This window comes from Apus apus, chromosome 1 (genome assembly GCF_020740795.1).
Source record: "Apus apus isolate bApuApu2 chromosome 1, bApuApu2.pri.cur, whole genome shotgun sequence".
Taxonomy (NCBI): Eukaryota; Metazoa; Chordata; class Aves; order Apodiformes; family Apodidae; genus Apus; species Apus apus.
Genome location: NC_067282.1, coordinates 61,397,302 through 61,415,576, shown reverse-complemented (window position 1 = coordinate 61,415,576; position 18,275 = coordinate 61,397,302). Strand labels below are relative to the sequence as shown.

The 18,275-nt window shown below is 39.2% G+C and overlaps 1 protein-coding gene across 3 annotated transcripts in view; it reads left to right on the top strand.

Annotated features, from left to right (window-relative positions):
• RASA3 (RAS p21 protein activator 3) overlaps positions 1 to 18,275 on the top strand; it is a 140,904-nt gene that overhangs the window by 43,278 nt on the left and 79,351 nt on the right. For all 3 annotated transcript variants that reach the window (XM_051631667.1, XM_051631652.1, XM_051631659.1), the window contains exons 2-3: positions 4,383 to 4,500; positions 15,872 to 15,975. In XM_051631667.1, coding sequence (XP_051487627.1) covers positions 4,424 to 4,500; positions 15,872 to 15,975 — 181 coding nt within the window. In that variant the 5' untranslated portion in view covers positions 4,383 to 4,423. The remainder of the gene's footprint in view (positions 1 to 4,382; positions 4,501 to 15,871; positions 15,976 to 18,275) is intronic.

Genomic DNA, 18,275 nt, shown 5'->3' with positions numbered 1-18,275 from the left:
GTCTTTCGGCAGAGGGTGCCTAAAGCCAAATGGCAGTGGCACTGAATGCTCAGCTGCCTGTATTTGGTTTATTTTTTGGAGGTAGGTTTCTGTTTGCCTTTTTGTTTTCTGAAATGGTTTGGGAGATTATTCTCTTGTGCCATCTTGGTAAAATCAAATATGTCACTGCTAGAAGACAGGTAAATTTGTTGACACATGGCAAAGTCTTCCTTAATGTGTTCAGATTGGCAGCCATGTGCTGATGTCCCAATACTTTGAAGCACAGGTGCAGCAAATTTAGTTCCAAAAGGCAGAAATGATGCCTAGCAGTTGTTTGTTCTCTGTTCTAAATTGCACCTGGGGAAGTATATCAAAAGCAAAGATTACATGGTGCCAAGTCTCTAAATTCAATTAAAAATACCAAATGCTTCAAAAAAAGTAAGGTGACAAAACCTGAAGGAAATGTACACATGTATTTATAAATTTGTTTATTCTTAAGGAAAACATTGAAGATTTTTTTTTTTTTTTTTTTTTTTTTTTTACAGTTATGCTCCGAAGCATCTAAGCAGTGCTCTTCTCTGCCATATATGCAGGAGGGCCCTTTTTTCTTGCTTCCCTTTTATTGTCAGGGCAGAAATGTGTATTGTTGAAAGGAACAAGGAAGATTTTGAGTTTTTCCTTCCTCTTTTTCCAGCCTGTTATGTTTCCTCTGCCTAGCTCAAGTTTAGCAATAGTCCATTTTTAATCTGTAGTAACACAATGTTCATGGGGAGAAGATAGCAAGTCAGAATTGTGTAATCTATTTTTAAAGCCTTGTCCAAAATACCTAATGGTAACTTTTCCATAGTTAAAATTGGCTTTGCTATGCTTAAGAAGTTAATGCTACGTTGAGTGCATCACACAGTTAAATTAGGACCATGTATCTTAGAAGTGCAGGGGTAGAGAGAAAAGCTATTGCAAACTTGCCCTGATTATTCTGACTTTATGGCTCCACATTGGAAGCCTTACGCTCCAAAACAAAGTGCTTGTGTATTTTAAATTGTCAAGGTCTTAGACATCTTAAGAAATCTTCTTAGCAGAAGTGGAAAACTGAAGTTTTTAAAGCTGAGTGTATTGACCTTTTGTCTGTAAATCCTCTTCACGATTTCTAGCATACAGGTACTTCACAAGTATGAAGTGGGGGAAAGCGGAGCTCCCTCTTGAAAATAGTCAGTTGAATATACCTCTTCTATATAAATAGGTAAAATGATTAAATTCTTGCCTCATTTAAATCTCATCAGCTCTAGTTGCTGAGAAAATGGAACTGGTGCATGACTATACCAAGTATTCTAGGCTTTCATTTTGTCAGTTCAGTAGTAGCAGAACAAAAAAATAGCAAGGAAATTGTTCAGCTTCACTGTAGATGGCAAAACAGTGCCACAGAGGGAACGTTTTTGTCTTGGAGGAATCTAAAGAGCAAGTGAAGCTCTAACAAAGTGCATTTGTTGACATAAAATGTCTGGCTAGAGAGCTGAGTCTTTAGCTATGCTTGAAAGCTTGACAAATTTTTCTTTCTCAACTGCTCAGTGCTAGAGGAATCTAAACAGCCATTGGCTGCTGCCAGCGTTGGGAAGGAACTGTATTTTTTTTTTTTTTGGTAAGCTCCTACTCAAGTCAGTAACATGATTAATATATTGGGTTGGTCAATTAATCCCTTGTTCTAGTCTCAGTGGTTTTTCAGGGCTTTTTTCCAGTTTGAAGAAAGAAATTACTGTAAAATGTCTTCTTCCTCTGTCTTCCCACTGTGTCCCACTTTCTAATATTCTGGTGATGATTCTGTACAGACTCTGCAGGCAGTAATGTTCTAGCAGTGCTAAATGGTGTCTTTTGCATTGCCTTTAGGTATCAGTATTGTGGGGTTTTTTACTGTAAGTCTTTAGACAAAGAGAACTGAGTTTTCAATATACAATTCTTAGGGTGCTTTGACATGACTGAGTATTAACTAATTAAGCATTTAAGTGAATGTTGTGCACTTCAGAAAAATGGAAATTAAAATAACAAAATCCTGAATTGGATTTGTGTGTGTGTGTTGGTGTTGAAGTAGGAAGTGGAAGAGTGCAGAAAAAGGGAAACCATTTTTTTTTTTTGTTGAATTTTAAGGTTGAAAAGTTTTGTCCTGTTCTCTTGGAAGAACTGTGAGAATAGTGTGCCAGCCCCAGAGGAAGACTTCCTTATCGTTCCGCTATTGAAACTCTTCCTGTTGACACGCACGCTCATGCTCTCTGGGGAACCTTGCCCAGTCATCCAGAAAAGAGGCTGGCTTCATGTGACTTCAGTGTGAGAATAGATAAAAATAAATTTGGATGTTTGGGACTGAGGGGAGAGGAGGCAAACTCAGAGACTTCACCCTGTGTCAGGCTAGTATATCTGATTTGTAACTTACCTGAACTTGAACAAAAGTTGGAGGTTTATCACTGCAGAACAGGCTTCAGTGCAGGCTGAGCAAGCCATCAATAATCCTCCATATATATTTTTGGCTAGAGCTGCTGTAGTCAAACTGTTGCTGACACTTCAGGTTACTTTAAAGCTACATTGGGCATGCCAACAGGTGTTCCAGTCACACCTTCACATTTCACTGGAGACAGCTTTTTTTAAATAGGGTCTCACAGCTCTGAAGGAAGTGGGAAGAATGCTATCAAGTTGCATCAGCTCAGCTGAGAGAGCAAACTTAGAAAACTATGAAGTGAGTCATTACTGTCTGAAACAATGCTTTTGTGTCTTGTATATGTTCTATGGTTAGCTTTAGAAAATGTGTGGGTGTATGAGCACCCATATACAGGCTGTTCCTCAGAAGTGTGGATGCGAGGTGTTTCCAAGGGCGTGTCATGAGTCAGTTAGCAAGAGCGTGCCCACAGCGTGCCAGAGAGGGATCACGGGCAGGAAGACATGGGAACATGCACCACTTCATGCTTTCCATTTAAAGCCAAGGATGCAGCTTGCCTTAATCCTTCCTTGCAGTAGTTTTTCGGTATTTACATGCACATGCATCAGAGTGCTGTTGAGCAAATCTGCAGAAAGAAAAAGTATGTAATTACTGGAGATCAGGTTGAGAGAAGCAAGATGATTCTGTTAATAGTATAAAGCTCTTTGGGAGCTGGAGACTTGGAAAGGCATGTGTCTAGTGAAGTGCACTTGAGCTGAGCTGCAGACATCTGATAAAAAGTTATATTTGTTCCTGTCATTTAGAGTTCTGTTCTCTACTGGCAAACAAACCTGTGTTCCCTTGGTCTCTGTATTTATTATTTTTATTTAGGATTTTTATAAATTTTGTTAGTATTTTATTTATCACTTATGTTATTTTTTATTGGTTTTTGTTTGTTTGTTTGTTTGTTTTTTTGATCTTTAGGCTGTTTTATCCCTTGTATTTTTCCCAGGAGAGAATGATCTAGTTCCTGTGGTATGTGCTAGTAATCTCTGGGGACTGGAAAGAGGGAAGGTAGATAAGGCTACATGCATTTTTGAGAGTTCCAAGTTTTGTCTTTAGAATTAAATCATTCATCCATGTAGTGCTAAGGTGCTTTAGCAAAGCCCTGGGGAGCATTACCCAGTTTCTGTTCTGAGAGTTTTGATTTTATCAGACTGCCAAGGAAATGTAGCGCTCAGCTTTGGTTATTAATGGATATGTATAGGGAAATGCTGTGGTTTTATTCTTGTTCCATACTCGTGTTTTGTAGTCTCTTGGTTACACTTAGTCCCTCAATCCCATCAATCTTTTGTTTGTTTGTTGTTGTTAAACATAGGGATACATATGTGTTTCTTATTGCAGTTTTGAAACAAATGTTTATTATGAAGAATATTCATGGCTTGCATGGTACCTTTGTGCAAAGACAGTTTCACAAATGCTGATTACCTCACCAGATTGCTTTGAAATCTGATGTGTGGTGTAGGGCTGTTGGCTGTAACTAGAGTTACTGTTTTCCATCTCCACATTTGTGGAGAGTGGTGGAGCTGGGAGTCAGTCCTCATTTGCTGTGTTTTGGTAATGCCTTTAAGCATAAAATCCGTGGGCTTTATTACCATGTTGTGTTGTGTTGCTGGTGTCTTATGGGAGGATTGATCAAAGCCTAAACATAAATTTGGAAGGAAGCAGTATGCACCCGAATACATGGGAATAAATTGGACACAACAAACTGTTGAGTTGTTGCTGGCTGCTGCTGAGCTCTAAACTCGGGGATTGTCAGGAGCTGCCTTGGAAAAAGAATACTGCTGCTAAGTTTAATAGACTTCATATTTGGGAAGAAAAATACAATGCAATACTTTGCTTTAGCCGTGATGCGGACACTGCATTAGTTGACGGATGACTAATTTATGGATAACATTTTAATATGTAATCCTTCTGGTCTTTTTTTCATTCTTGTCTTTAGGTGAAGCCAAAAATCTTCCTACGTATCCGGGGCCAAACAAGATGAGGGATTGCTACTGTACTGTAAACCTGGACCAGGAGGAGGTTTTCAGGACCAAAATAGTGGAGAAGTCATTATGGTAACAAATACATACGTATTCAATTAACTCTTTTCATTCTCTGCGTACTGTTTGTTTAATGCTCCAAAGATACTATTTTGTGGGGAGGAGAGAGGATGAGTATGATATTTCTTCTGATTTTAAGAGTACTTAGAAGTATTAATGTCACGATTTCTGTGTATGTGGGAAAGTGTCTTCACCAAGGCAAGCCATTTTAACTGTTTTCCAAAGAACGTACAGCCAGTGCTTCTTTCACCCTGCAATATTTGTTTTGAACTTGCCTAAGCTTTTTAGATCTCAAGTTAGAAGGAAGCATTGAACTCCATTTCACATCTATCAATGGTTAGGATTTTGCATTGGTCTAGCTACCTAATGGGTAGTTAGGAATTTTTTTCTGTCATGAGGCTGCAACTTAAAGGAGAGATTTGAACATAAGATGACTGTCTGATTATCTTGAAAACTTTGTGTGAGTTTGTAGATGCCAAATGTAGAATAAAATAGAATGAGAAGCATGCAGCAAAAGCTAAAATGCTTTATCCTGGAAATCCCCAAAGATAAAAAAAAAAAAAGGGGAGCAAGACTAGGCAGATGTATATACTCTGTCAAGCAAGGCTTTTTTTGCAATTGAGAGGAAAGTAGCAGCAAGGACAGTCAAGTTTATAACTTTTACTTAAGATATAAAGTGGAAAAAGAGGGAGAGTTGAATAATACAGTTAGGAATTTGCTGTTTGTCTCATTATTGCAAATGACTTACTTGGGGGGAAGTAGCTCTAGACCTCACCCCTCAATCCCTCAGAAGTACCTAATGCATTTAAGAATGTGAGTGAGTAACTTGAAGTGGAGTTTATTCCCTTACGTCACTTTAATTGTTCTCTTGCATAGTTTTTTGTCATCTTCTTTATTCCTCATCTTATATTCTGATACAGTATACTGGGATCCATAATGGGAACTTTTGTTTCTTGAGGTATTTAAATTGGCTAAAAATATTTAGTGTGTTTTTGAATGGTGATGCTAACACTCCCCTGTTTATAGTCTACTACATTAAAAAAAATCGTTAAAAAGCAAAGACTGATCTGTATGGGGGGCCCCCCCATTTTTTATTTATTTATTTACATTAACTGTGGTGTCCCTAAACCAGTTGTCCCTGAACCATTTGTTTCTCTAAAGTGATTGTGTAACTCATTCAAATTCATCTCTGGATCAGCCAGTTGTGGCCTTCCCGCTTACAATTAAAAGTTGCATGGTCAGGTTTTTGCTGGAGGATCATTAGAGCTTCTCAGGAAAGTGGAAGCTGGGGAGTGGGATGTATGAGAGTAGTTGATGTGATTTCATTGAACTAATCCAAGTATTTTTCTTTTGAGAAAATAAACTGTTAGTAGTAGGAATAAGCAACGAGTGTAATTCCTTCAGCAGGAAAAGTTCCATCTGTCTTCAGATATCATTATAAAGCTGAAGAGGTACACTGGGCCTGTCCAGAACTGGAAGGTTTCTGATTCTTGTGGAACCAAGTTCTTTTTATTAATGAGGTGAACTCAGAGGAGAGCAACATGATGACCAAAAGCCTAGGAAACATAACCAATGAGGAAAGATTAAAAGATTGGGATTGTTTAGCCTAGAGAAGAGGAATGAGAGTAGATATTTCAATGTAAATATATTAAAAAACAAAACAAAAAACCCAAACAACAACCCCCCCCCAAAAAAAACCTTAAGAGGGAGGGAATTGCTCTGTATGTCCGCTATGGATATTGCAAGTAATAATAAGTTTAAATTGCAGTGGGGGAAGAAGTTTAGGTTAAGGTTTATTGTGAAGAAAAACCTTGCCCTTGTTAAAGATTCAAAGCACTAGAGTAAATTGCCTTGTTTTTTCCATATTTATTGCTGAAGACTTTTAACAGGTTCTATAGAATCAATCCCAGCCAAAATATGGGGATCTTCCTGCTTTGAAAGGGGGGTGAACCAGATAACCTCTCAAAATCCCTTCACAGTCCTATTTTCTTTGATCTAAAAGTTGACTAAAGATCATCTCCTTAGTTACTGTTTCTTCTCCCAGTGAATTTCTGCCTTCAGTAGTAGTCTGCTTTCTCCCTCTGTGAGCTTCTCTTTGCAAATATATTTCTGAAAAACTTGCTTCTTCACAGTCCCTGAATATCCAGTTTTAGACATTGATAGTGAATTTTTCATTTATCCATATAGATTTTTATCTGTCCTTGTTTTTCTGTTGCATAAAAGAGAAGCAGACAAAAATCCCAAATACATCAATGATAAAACTTGGATGTCTTCCCAATCTGTGAATAGGAATTGCTCTTATTTTGTGAGGCACACTCCAACAGCTACGTAATCTTTTATGACTGTGTTTACATATATTAGAACAAGTGCACAGACTTCCGAAGGAAGATGTTTTTCTAATTATTTCGGGCTGTACTGCAGTGTCCTATTGTTTTTTGTAAGGCTGAGATGTGCACATAGCTGAGGAGCCAGTCATGCTGTTACATTCTTTAATGCTTGTTTGTAAATTGATTCAACCCATTGAGTAACCATGAATTAACTGGGCAGGCAAGGCTTATGTGTCCTAAGGCCCATGTCGTTTATCTGCAGCAGAGAAATACCTACTTTCACGTACAGTGCTTTTTTTGCCAGGCACTTGCCAACATAATAGTGAAGCGTGTGTTGAGTCCCTTTTTCTGAGGTACTACTGAGGTATGCGGTGTTAGATGGGAGCAGGGATGTAAAGCTGGGCCAATGCATGACTAAAATAGTAGAATTCTGCCTGAACATCTGTGTGGCTGGCACTGAAGTGGGTGACACAGCCTTTTGACTATAGTTAGAAGGGGAAAGCACTGGCTCTGGCTCTGCTCTGTTCATGAATATTTTCTGCTTGCTATCACTTCATGGCTAATGTGGGGCTGGCTTACTATAAAGTTTTAAGAATTGTCTGCATTTTTCCTCATAGTGGTAACTGCTGTCTTCCATTAAGCTAAAAAAAAAAATGTTTTTTATACAGTCTATGAAAAAGTAAGATGTATTGTCTGAATCTCTGAGTTGGAAGGTGTTTCATATGCAGCCATAATACTACTGACCCTGAATGTCTTCTCATTCAGATTTGTCCTGGAGAAGCCTAACCTCTCCAGTAAACTTGCGTAAATTGGCTTTTTTTATCTGCACAAAAAAGCTTGTAAGTATCATCATGCTGAAACACTATCTTGTGTAATTGGGAATTCAAGACATACTTTCTTTTTTTTTTTTACTTTATTCATTTGAGCTTCATTAAGCTTCTCTTAAGCACTGCAGAAAAGTATATTTTTCAGGCAGGCCTTCTGGTGGAAAGATAGAACTGGCTAATGGGAGAAAGGAAGCTGTTATCTCTCCTCCCCAGAGGGACTTGGATGAATGTCCAGTTCTGGCTTGCTTGGGATATCTGTGGCAGAACCTTCAGACTCTGACTCATGATCTCCTGTGTTTTGTACTGGGACAGTGTAAGAATTTGCCTCCCTGAGCTCTGTCCTAATCTTCTGCAACAGATTTTTATTTTATTAGGCTGTAGCAGAGGCATGAGAAGACAGCTGAGAGTAGCAACCTCTTAAATCAACAAAGCACGAATCATTCAGAACTCTAAGCAGATTCTGTTGCCCAGTCTGGTGCCTTTACCAGTGCTCTGAAGAGAATCTCTGTGAGTCTGATGCCCTCTGTCTAGGTTTGTGTCTCAAAAACTGCCAGCACCATGTGAACCTTAACTCCTCTGTTCAGCAGTTAGGTGGGATTCATGAATTACAATCAGGAACTTAAAATCTTTCCCACCACCAAGCCTCTGTTGGCTTCTGTGCAACTGGATGGTGGCATTGCTGCCTCGTGCTGGAAGATTTTAAAGGCTCCCGTGAGGATAATTTAGTAATATCTGACTGAAGCAAGTCAAGGGTTGCAACATGGGCAGGTCCTTCTATGAAACCACAGAACAGTGTGAAAGGACTGTTTATGTGGGGTAGTTCAGAGTCTTCTGACTTCCCTGGGGATCTCTGGACAAGCACAGTGCATTTGTGGGTTGGTCAGAGTGATCTCTCCAGGTTCCCGGGAAGAGAATCTTGGACTCTTCAAGCAGCACTATTTTCATAAACTCATTGGCACAAGCTTTTAGTAAATTCTAGGAAGGTCACATGCAAGTCATAAGATATGAGGGAGAGGTCAGTTAGAGCCAGGATTTAATGTGCTTCTCTGTTTTGTATTTGTTGTTCAGTATTTACGTTGCCGTCATCCACAAAGGCACTAAATAGAATTGGATCCATTCCAAACTAGCAAAGATGTATGTGAGGAAACTCATGTATTTTATGTCCTAAGGAACATGTGAGAATTACTGTTTTTCTTAAATGCACAGATCTACAACTCTTCTTCAGTTCTGACAAGAATTTTGTGTATTCATTTCCTTTGCTGCACCAACTACTTAGCTTCCCCCTTGAGTACTTTGAAACTTCAGGCTTCACTATCCAGGACTTACTTCTAGCTACAGACCTTCCCTGAGGATAAGCTTTCTTGACTGGTTGGCATTAAGACGGACTTTGCCTTTGCTGTTTGCATCAAATGTTTCCATTCACTTAAAGGGCAGTGTCAGCTGCAACGGGAAGTCAAGGCAGCTTCTCAAATCATAGGTGAAGAATGGAAGGAATGTGACATCTCTAAATTTGTTTCAAGGATATGAATAAAGGCAAAAACTGTCTTACATTAAGAATCAAATGGCTGCCAGTGTGTGCTTTAGAGAGACGAGCCAAGCGTCTTGAGTCTGTGATTATTTTGTTCTCCGCTGTTTCACTGAGGAATTTTTCATGTGCTAAACATAGTGATCAAAGCCTGAATGAAACAGCAAATTAAGCCAGAGGCCCCTTCCCTACCCCTAGTAAATTAATTTTTTTTTTTTGCTAGTCTCCAGTGAAGGTAACAGTGAGAACTACAAGTCTGCAGTGTCAAGTGCTTGTGAGTGTATAGTGAAATGTGCTGTAAATTCACAGTTAAGACTGTGTTCTCTTTAATAAGAGGTTGCTGTGTCTTTCTTTTAGTGTTAGATCAGGTAACAAATTTAATCAGCAGCTCTCACAACTTTTTCGAAATAATTCTACTGCCATACTAAGGTTGTTATTTTTTAATTCCAGGCTTGCTCAAACCTTTTATTTTCCAATGTTTGGAGTTCATGGTTGCATAGCTAAACTTCTCTTGTATTCTGATAACATCTTGGATGCAGGCCACTTCTCAAATTTTAAACACAAAGTTGTTTCCCTTACTTGGAGTGTTGCCAGAACTAGCTGTTGTATCTGAGTTAGCTCCTTTAGCTGCTTCCATATTCTTATGTTGCCAACTCACTTCCTTGAAATAACAGCTTTCTTCAGCCCTGAGGCCTTAAGTAAAGAGTCCTTGAGCTGGACGTTGTAGCATGTTCTGCATCTTTTCTCCTGCGTGCTCTGAAATCACTGCTCAGTGTGCTGTCTGCCCCAGGGCCTGCCTTCTTCTGCAATTGACTACATCCAACCATAACTTGAATTCCTAATACCAGCAGACTTCAATTCTGAAACATGGCAAGCCTTTAAGGGAAAAGATGGGTATGGGTACAACTTCAGCCTGGTCAGAGATATTACTGAAGGCAAGGACTATATGGTTGTGTAGGGAAGTAATAGAGCTGGGAAGGGTGCCAGGAAGGGAAGCAGTACTTAATGGAGAGAGGGGAATGAAGTGAGCCTTGAAACCTGAGGCAGGGTTTATGAATGACAGCGTTTATCCACATGAAAAGCCACCCATGTGAGTAACAATTGTTGGTGTTGTAGGCTGCTTTGAGTGCTTACAAAAAAAAAAGTAAATGCAGCTGTAATGTGACTTCTGTTGTTTGTGTGTTGTCTTACAGAATATTTTGGGAGGTGACTAGGGGCCAAATGGCTGCTGCTTAAAGTTATCATAATCCCCGTAAGCCTCATTGAGCCAAACCAGCAACTGTCAAGTGAGCATGCTAACTAGCTCGTGTGTCTGTGTCTCTCTTCCTAGCATAGGGTTGGGAAAATGCACACTGCTTGATTTTTTTTTCCTCTGTGTAGTAGGGGTGACTGTGGCTGTGGCTGTAGCACAGCACTGTCCATCTGGGTGTCTCTGCACAGTGACACGAAGAAAAATTTGCTTAGGCTTGGTGGATATCTGGAGGACTGCAGCCTGCATTCTAACAGTGGGCATAAATGGTATGTTTGGATTTAGATGTTGCCTTTTGTGCCATATACTTCCTGCTGTGTGTCCTCTGCCAAGCCTCTGCTTCAAATATAATACTAGGTATTTTTAATAAATTGTGTAAGGAAGCTGCGATGACATCTGCCAACCTTGGCTCTTACAGAGCCTGCCTTACTTGCCTGTCATCTTGTGGCTCTGTGTCTAGTGGGAGACTGAAGTGTATTCAGATTTATTTGGCTTGCTCTATCTCCTTTGAATAAACCTTCTCTTCTCTGCCCCACTCCCTTTACGTACACTGCAAGGCATAGTATAAAATGTATTAGCCGAGTAGTAGAAAAAGCTCAGTAGTAGAAACAAACAAGTGTACTCCTTTGTACAGACTGATTTTGCTTCCCACTCACACGGCAATGTGAACTCTGGTCTTCAGTTCATGCAGCAGGATGAATCCAGTATTTCTAAACGATTTAAAATAGTCAGAGGATGTGGAGTTGTCTGTGGCATGTTAATAGTCCTTACTTTAAATCACAAAAGCAGTTTGAAAAAAAAAAAAGCACAACCCTGTACACAAAGAATTCTGGTTTGAGAAGTTTCATTATTATTCATCATGCAAACTCTCACTTCATCCACTAAAATACTTGTGCCAAAACAAAAACAAAACTGCTTCAGCGAATCCTAACGTATTGAGAAAGAAAGAGAAGGTTTTGCAACACTGCTTGAAACTGTGTTTCCATGTAAAAATGTTTCTACACTGAGATTTGTTTTATGAAGTGTCTTCCTCTCTGTTAATAGTATTATTTTTGTAGATAGCTGAAGGTATGGAATTAAAGTTGCAAGTATTCCTCTGGAGTTTTGTAAAATATGTGAAAATGATCAAATTTTTAACCTTTTCTAGGGCAAGAAGTTCCCATTCATCATGCTTGAAATGAAGATTCTCTTCCTTATTTGCTTTTCTTCCACTAGATCTACACACTAGTTTATTTTCTTCTCTTTCCCTGTCTTCTGAAAATACTAGTTGCCAAAGTACACATTAGAAGAGATTAAAAATTAGATACCTTGAAATGGGTAGGGTGCTAAACTGGATAGCTGTGAGTGAAACAATACCTAGAGGGAACTTTTTGGTTTTGATTTCCTGGTGTTCCTGCTCCCGTGAGCATTTGGAACAAGCAGGTTTTTGGTGAGAGGAAAGTATGCCTGGAGATTTAAATCCATTACACTAGTCTTTAACCTCTTACTTGATTTTTTCTTTTTCTTTTTCTTTTTTTTGGTGTGGCTCTTCTGTCATGAAAGCTATGGAGGCATCCTAGGGAAAGTGTCCTGAGGAGGGGTCAATTACACTATGTGTCGGTGGTAGGGGCTGTTTAAAAGCTGTGCAGTGAGAGGGCTTCCTGCTTCCTGAGGAGTGCTGAGACAGAGCTTCCCTCCTTCAGAGGACAGCAAGATGATGGGTATGTACTGGAATAGAGATGAGAAAGGAGTGTGAAGTGAGTATATGTGGGGTAGAAGGTTGCAGAGGCAGGCCCTTGTGTGCATGAAAGCATTAAACATTGGTATAGGTCTGTCTTTGTAGTTTCTAATCCTTTCAGGGAAACAAGAGACAGTGAGTTAGGAACAAGCCCCATTTCATAACTAAAAGAGTAGTTGATGCCTGCAGTGCTGCTCTTCTCATGACTGGTAGCAAAACTAAAAAGAAATTAGTAAACTTCTAAACTTAGTCTTTATTGAAGAAGCAGGGTTTGAGAATGCTTTTGTATTCAACTTGGAAGGAGCCAAATTGCGTTTACAGTGGAGGTGCACTGTTTATGCTGGTGTAAGATCCTGCTTTCAGCAGTTACATCCTGTTGCTTGTTTGAAGTTCAGAAGTACGTGAAATAATGACAACAGTGGTCTTAACTGTGCCCTTCCGTTGAGACCATACTGATGTGCAGGCTATGCTTCAAGGTTGGGGAGAGGGCCCTCGTTATTTCTCCTCCTCTTTGAATTACTAAAATTTTTCCTGAGCATAGAATTCATTAATCTACAAGGAAAGCTTAACTCAAAACCTGGAGGTTGAGTTTGAACTCACTTGGATCTGAAAGATTCCTGAATTTTCAGGCTGGCTAATTCTAGTATTTGTTTTGGAAAATCTTGTCAAGACTCCTGAAGGCTGTGTAGGCAGATGCTGCTGCTTTTTATTAATTGCTATGTCAAAATAAAAGTACTCACTGAAGCCCCATCAGGCTAATTCTGGCTTTTGGGAGAGAGAGGTTACTGAGGGGAGGGATTTAGCTGTTCTTTTGGAAAACCATTCTGGAGCCCTGGGGCTCACACTCAAGATAAGTTAGCTTGGGAAATAAATCATGGGGTTTGACTGCTGTGACCTCTTGCTCTTTGGGTTGGGGTGGGAGACAAAGCCAGTACTGTTCTGAAGAGATATATGGAGAAAAAGCATACATTTAAGTGGAAGCTGGAAGTATTTGTGTGGTTACTTTTGATTCCTTTAGAAAGAAGATACTGTTTCTGCAGAGCTACTTAAGATCGGGGTGGGAGGATATCAGATTTAGTTTGATGGGTATGCTTACAGTTAAAACTTTGCTGGCTAATTACCTGGTGCAGAGTGAGTGCACTTATGTTGGAAATCTGCTTGCTTATATTAATTAAAAACGCAGTGTGCCTCAGGGGTGTTACCCAAGTGATGAGAGATGGTGACTGTACAAGGGATACTAGATCTTGGAGAGGAAAAGCCAAGAGCAGAACAAAACTTCTCTTCTGTTGGCAGCACCTGCCAGTAATGTATCCAGTGAACAGAACCAACCAGCAGGCACTGCTCAGCCCAGTAATCCTTGTGCCTGAAAGTAGTGACCAAATGTGGTCCCTGCATGGCTAAGTCGGTCTTCATAGCATTTCTTTTGTTAAATAGTCCCTTTCTGATACCATGTATTGGACTAGATGCTTCCTGTTGTCCACTCTGCTTTTCTGAGTCTTATGTTTGTTTTGATGTGGTGTGGTGTTAGTTATCATCTGCCCCTGACCACCACTAGTCGAAAGTATTAATAAGGGAATTGCCAGAGGTCCCAAGTGTAGTCTCTTCTCTGCTTATCCCTCCAGAATCAGCTGCTCAGTATAAGCCTTACTTGTATTTACATTGCCTTTAGACATCCAGTACACTGAAGCTTCCATCATAGTCTTGGTAGAGGACTGGGTATATAATCCACAGTTCATTAAATATCATTTCATCATAAGGTCATTAGTGAGTAAGTTAATCTATAGTGTTCTTTCAGGAGAAAGGACAATTTTATGCCTGAACAGAGTATTAGGACTTGAAACAATGCAAGTGTTTTGCATGAATAATGCACTAGATATTTGGGCAATATTTATGCATTTGTGTAGCTCCTTTAGGTTAAGCCTATGCATGAAAACCCTCACCAAGTCATGTGCACAGAATGAGGCCCTCCAAGCTGCCAGTAGAAGCATGGCTGCTGGGACAGCCAGATAGTTCCCTGTTTGGTATAAGCTAAAGAACTCTTATATTTCATGCCAGAAGCACTGGCTGCTGAATTCTAGATTCCAAATAAAAACCGCTCAAAGCAGAATGGGTAAAGAGGACAAAAGTGAGAGTGCAGAATCAGAGGGGGCAGTTGGGACAACCAGTCAAACCGGCTGCTGTTTCCAGCTGTTAGATTTGCTCCCCTGCCTTCACAGTAGGGATGACTGAGTGGGGCACAGGTTAGTTCTCATAACTTGTGGCTGGGTGCGTTTATTTCAAGGAAACTGTTTCAGTGGTGGAAAATCAACCTGTGGGTACGTCTTGGCCTTCGTTGTTTATCCAGTATGTGTTCTTTCACATGGTTGGTGGAGTAGTGCCTTAGATAATATTATTATTGAATATTAAGTGATGTCTCTGGACTTTGAATGGAACATGCCACATTGATTTTGCACTGCCTGTGTGCTTTTGAGTGTGAGGCTTGTCAGCAAGCTCTTTGAGGGAATGTGGCTATTCTGGGGGAGTGTATTTTTATTGTAGGCAGAAATACAAACAGAAGTGTATCATAATGTAAAATATCCTGAAAGAAGCCAAAGGAACTACTTCTCCTGATAAGAAGCCAAAAAAATTAATGCAAGGAACTATTAATACTTTTTGGAGATCTAATTTTCTAAGTTGAAAAGCTTTTGATAATGATTAAAGCTTCACCACAACTCTGTCTCACATTTTTGAGCTTAGCCAGGACAATAAGGAGATATGCGTTTAAAAGAGGAAGAAAAATAACCTGTTGGCTTTTGGCTTGTTGGAATTAGATCAATTTTTAAGTCTACATCATCTGTGCTTACTGTATTTGTCCATATGACTCAAATTGCATCCACTCATTTAGATCTACTGAAGCATGAGTGATTTGGAATGAAAGCTCTGTCCAAAATGGTAGAACTGTCAATGAATAAATAATGTTGATATATGCTTCTAGTTCTTTAGGAATAAATCCTTAACCATATAATTGGATAGAGGGAAACGGAAAGGGTTGCTATGAGGTGTCTGAGATACTTTTTTTTTTTTAATTTAAATTGGTAGGATCCAAAGAAAGCACCTGAAGTCTCTAAAGAGCTTTTTGTGCTGAGGTAGTATTTATTTATTTCTTAATTTTGTCTTACTGCAAAAGAACTTATTCTATACAATTCCAGCAAGCAAAAATAGATATGCAGTGCTATCAGGTAACAAACATCATGCCAGCTCCAAGGCTTGGTTACAATTAGTTGACTAAACCTGACTTTAAATAAGAAACTTTGCAGGGCATGAAAAATGAGGCAATGTCTGTAGGCATTTTATTTTAAATAAACAAAATTCTTTAAAAATAAATATCAGCTATGAGCCACACTGTATTTTGTTCATCCTGTTCATGTGTATTCTATTGTGATCTCTGTCATAATGGTCTATTATAACCGTAGTGTGGCAGGAGGTGCCTTTCTCCACCCTTCAAGGCACTGTATGTTAAGAAATAATGTGGTCTCTGCCCCCTTTGTTTAGGGATACTTTTTTCCAGACCAAAAAAAAAGTATCTGGGGGTTTTTTGCACATTAAGAAGTCTTGTTCTGTGGGCATGTAAGGTGGTTGGGAAAGACCCTCACAGTCCAGAGTGATTTTCTGGGTATGAAGTATAAACTATGTCTCCTCCAGGATACCAACACTAATTTCTTTTTTTGTGTGTTTATGTGTATGTTGTTTTTGTTTACCCAGCCCCTTCTATGGAGAAGACTTTTACTGTGAAATTCCTCGGACCTTTCGCCATCTGTCTTTTTATATTTTTGACAGAGATGTTTTCCGAAGGGATTCCATTATAGGTATGTGTTCATAAATTATTATTTTCTTTATAGTTTACTTCTCTTGGATTTTAACTGTTAGATTTTATGTAGTCTTATGAGTTGAGGTCTGGATAGGACTGATAATGACAGTGGTAAGTATTGATCCGTGTTGTCCTTTTTTGTCAAGGGGTAAAAATGCCTTCAGTATTATGTATTATAAAAAAGCAATGGGATAAGTGCTCTCTGTTATTATAGGAGATGCAGATTGCAGTTTAGCTGAATTAGGCAATAAAACATTACTTAATGTTGGCAACATAACTTGTTACTGCAGAGTATAGCTACTAGTCATAGGTATCCATAGTACAATGGTAAGTTTTATAGAGAGCTTCAGAGTAAGCTATTGCTTACAGAAGAGCTCTGTAAGACTTCCAGTGCCTGCTTGACATGAACAAGGCATCTGCTTCTCCAGATAGTATCTGCTATGCATGTTGCCTTTAGCAAATTGTGTGATACTCCATTATCTCTTCAAGAATAAAAATCTTGTAAAAGCCTAGTTGTTGTTGAGGGGAAGATTTCCACTTTAAGTAATTTCAACTGTTTGGATATCTTTAATTTTTCATTTCTTACCTTTGAAATGAGTTGTATATGCCTACCATTTTTTAAATTAGGGTATAACATGACTATAGCTATCAGTGAGGTGTATGTGCCAACAGAGCTTCTAGTGAGGAAGTTGTCTGATGTTGAGCAACAGTTGGTATAATGCTCTAAAATGCATTATGTTAAATGCATGGGGTGGTGCTGCAACTCTCTTGGTATGTCTGTTTACTCTAGTTTATCATGCAGACACTAGCTTTTTCTTTAACTATTTGTTTACCTTTAATATACGAGCTAGGAAGTGGGGTTGTCATTCTCTATATGTCCCTAATTGAGCATCTAGCTTCCTGGAGAGAAGGGTGTCTGTTTCTGATTTTTGAGTGAGCTCTTGGAAGAATTTTCGGTATCTAATCTCTATTTTCCCCTTGTGACATGAAAGTAATACCTCCTTTCTTTCAACTGGTAAGTTTTTCATTGTTGAAATTGCCTCATCTGGTCCTCCTGTGTGTCATCCATTTTCTGCAGCTGCAGTTACCTGTTAACAGGCCATGGACTGGGATTTTTCTTGCTCAGGGCTTTATTCAGTCTCTTGGAACAAGGGTCTCTGAACATGTAACAGAAGCCAGACCCATGAAATTGCAGATAGAGAAGTGCAAATTGTTTCCTTTTCTCTGTTTCCTAAGTTCCTGTTTTAATAATCAATGTCTGACATTAGAGGGGAATTTTTCAGGAACTGCTAGAGTATGTATCAGAGGTACTGAGCACAGTTTGTGAAAAGAACAACTTGCAGAAGATATAAAGATAATTTTATTTGAATGCTTAAATGATTGATCAGGTTTCTATTTTTCACTACCTCTTCAGGAAAAGGCAGTGTTGACTTCTGTATGTGTTGCAGAATCCATAGGTAGGCAGACTGGTGTGTTACTATACTGATGTAGCACTAGAATTCAAAGTTTCTGTGTTACCTGTCTACATTGAGATTTTACATTGCATGATAGGAGTTGTAGTCTGAGCTTTCCCTTCTTCTTCCCTCTGTTCCCCTGCCTCCTTATCACAGGCATGTTTTGAAGAGCATTTCAAAGATGTGGAAATGTAGTAAATAGCAATGGAGAGAAGAAAACAATCCAGAATTACTTGCACTTTGGTATTAACACTCTAAGTACTTTTTTTAATAGGAAAATACTCTGGAAAGAGAACAGTGCTCTGGAGTAATTACAGATGATTATTTTCATTAATTCCTATTGAACAGGAGTCAGCAGCAGCAAAGCTAAACAGTGGAGTTTTTTTGAGAATGGGAGCTCTTTCATTGGAACAAAGTCTGTAATATTTAGAAGGAATAGCTGCTTTATGTGTATCTTCAGCTCAGTCTTAAGAGACCTCTTCTTGAAGAGGCTTCAGCAAGGGAGGTTTAGAAGATGTCCTTACTGAAAAAGCTTGGTCAGAGTAGTTCTAGAATAAGGTATTTCCCACCGAACTGCTGGATTCTGCAAATAGGGCCCCTTTGTTTGCATTACAGAGATTGCTTGTTGTATTATGTCATCATGAGACGCTTCTGATGAAAATGCGGTTACCCGTGCTCATCCAGCAGTGAACTTTCTCAGAGGAGGGAGTTGGGGGGTTGTGTCTTCCATCCAGGGAGACTAATTTTAAGTTCAGATGTTACTGGGCTTGTGAATTTGCCTGTGTTTCCTGTGTGATATGGTATGTTTAGACCATGTGCTTGCATTGTTTGGCTGGTTTTGAGG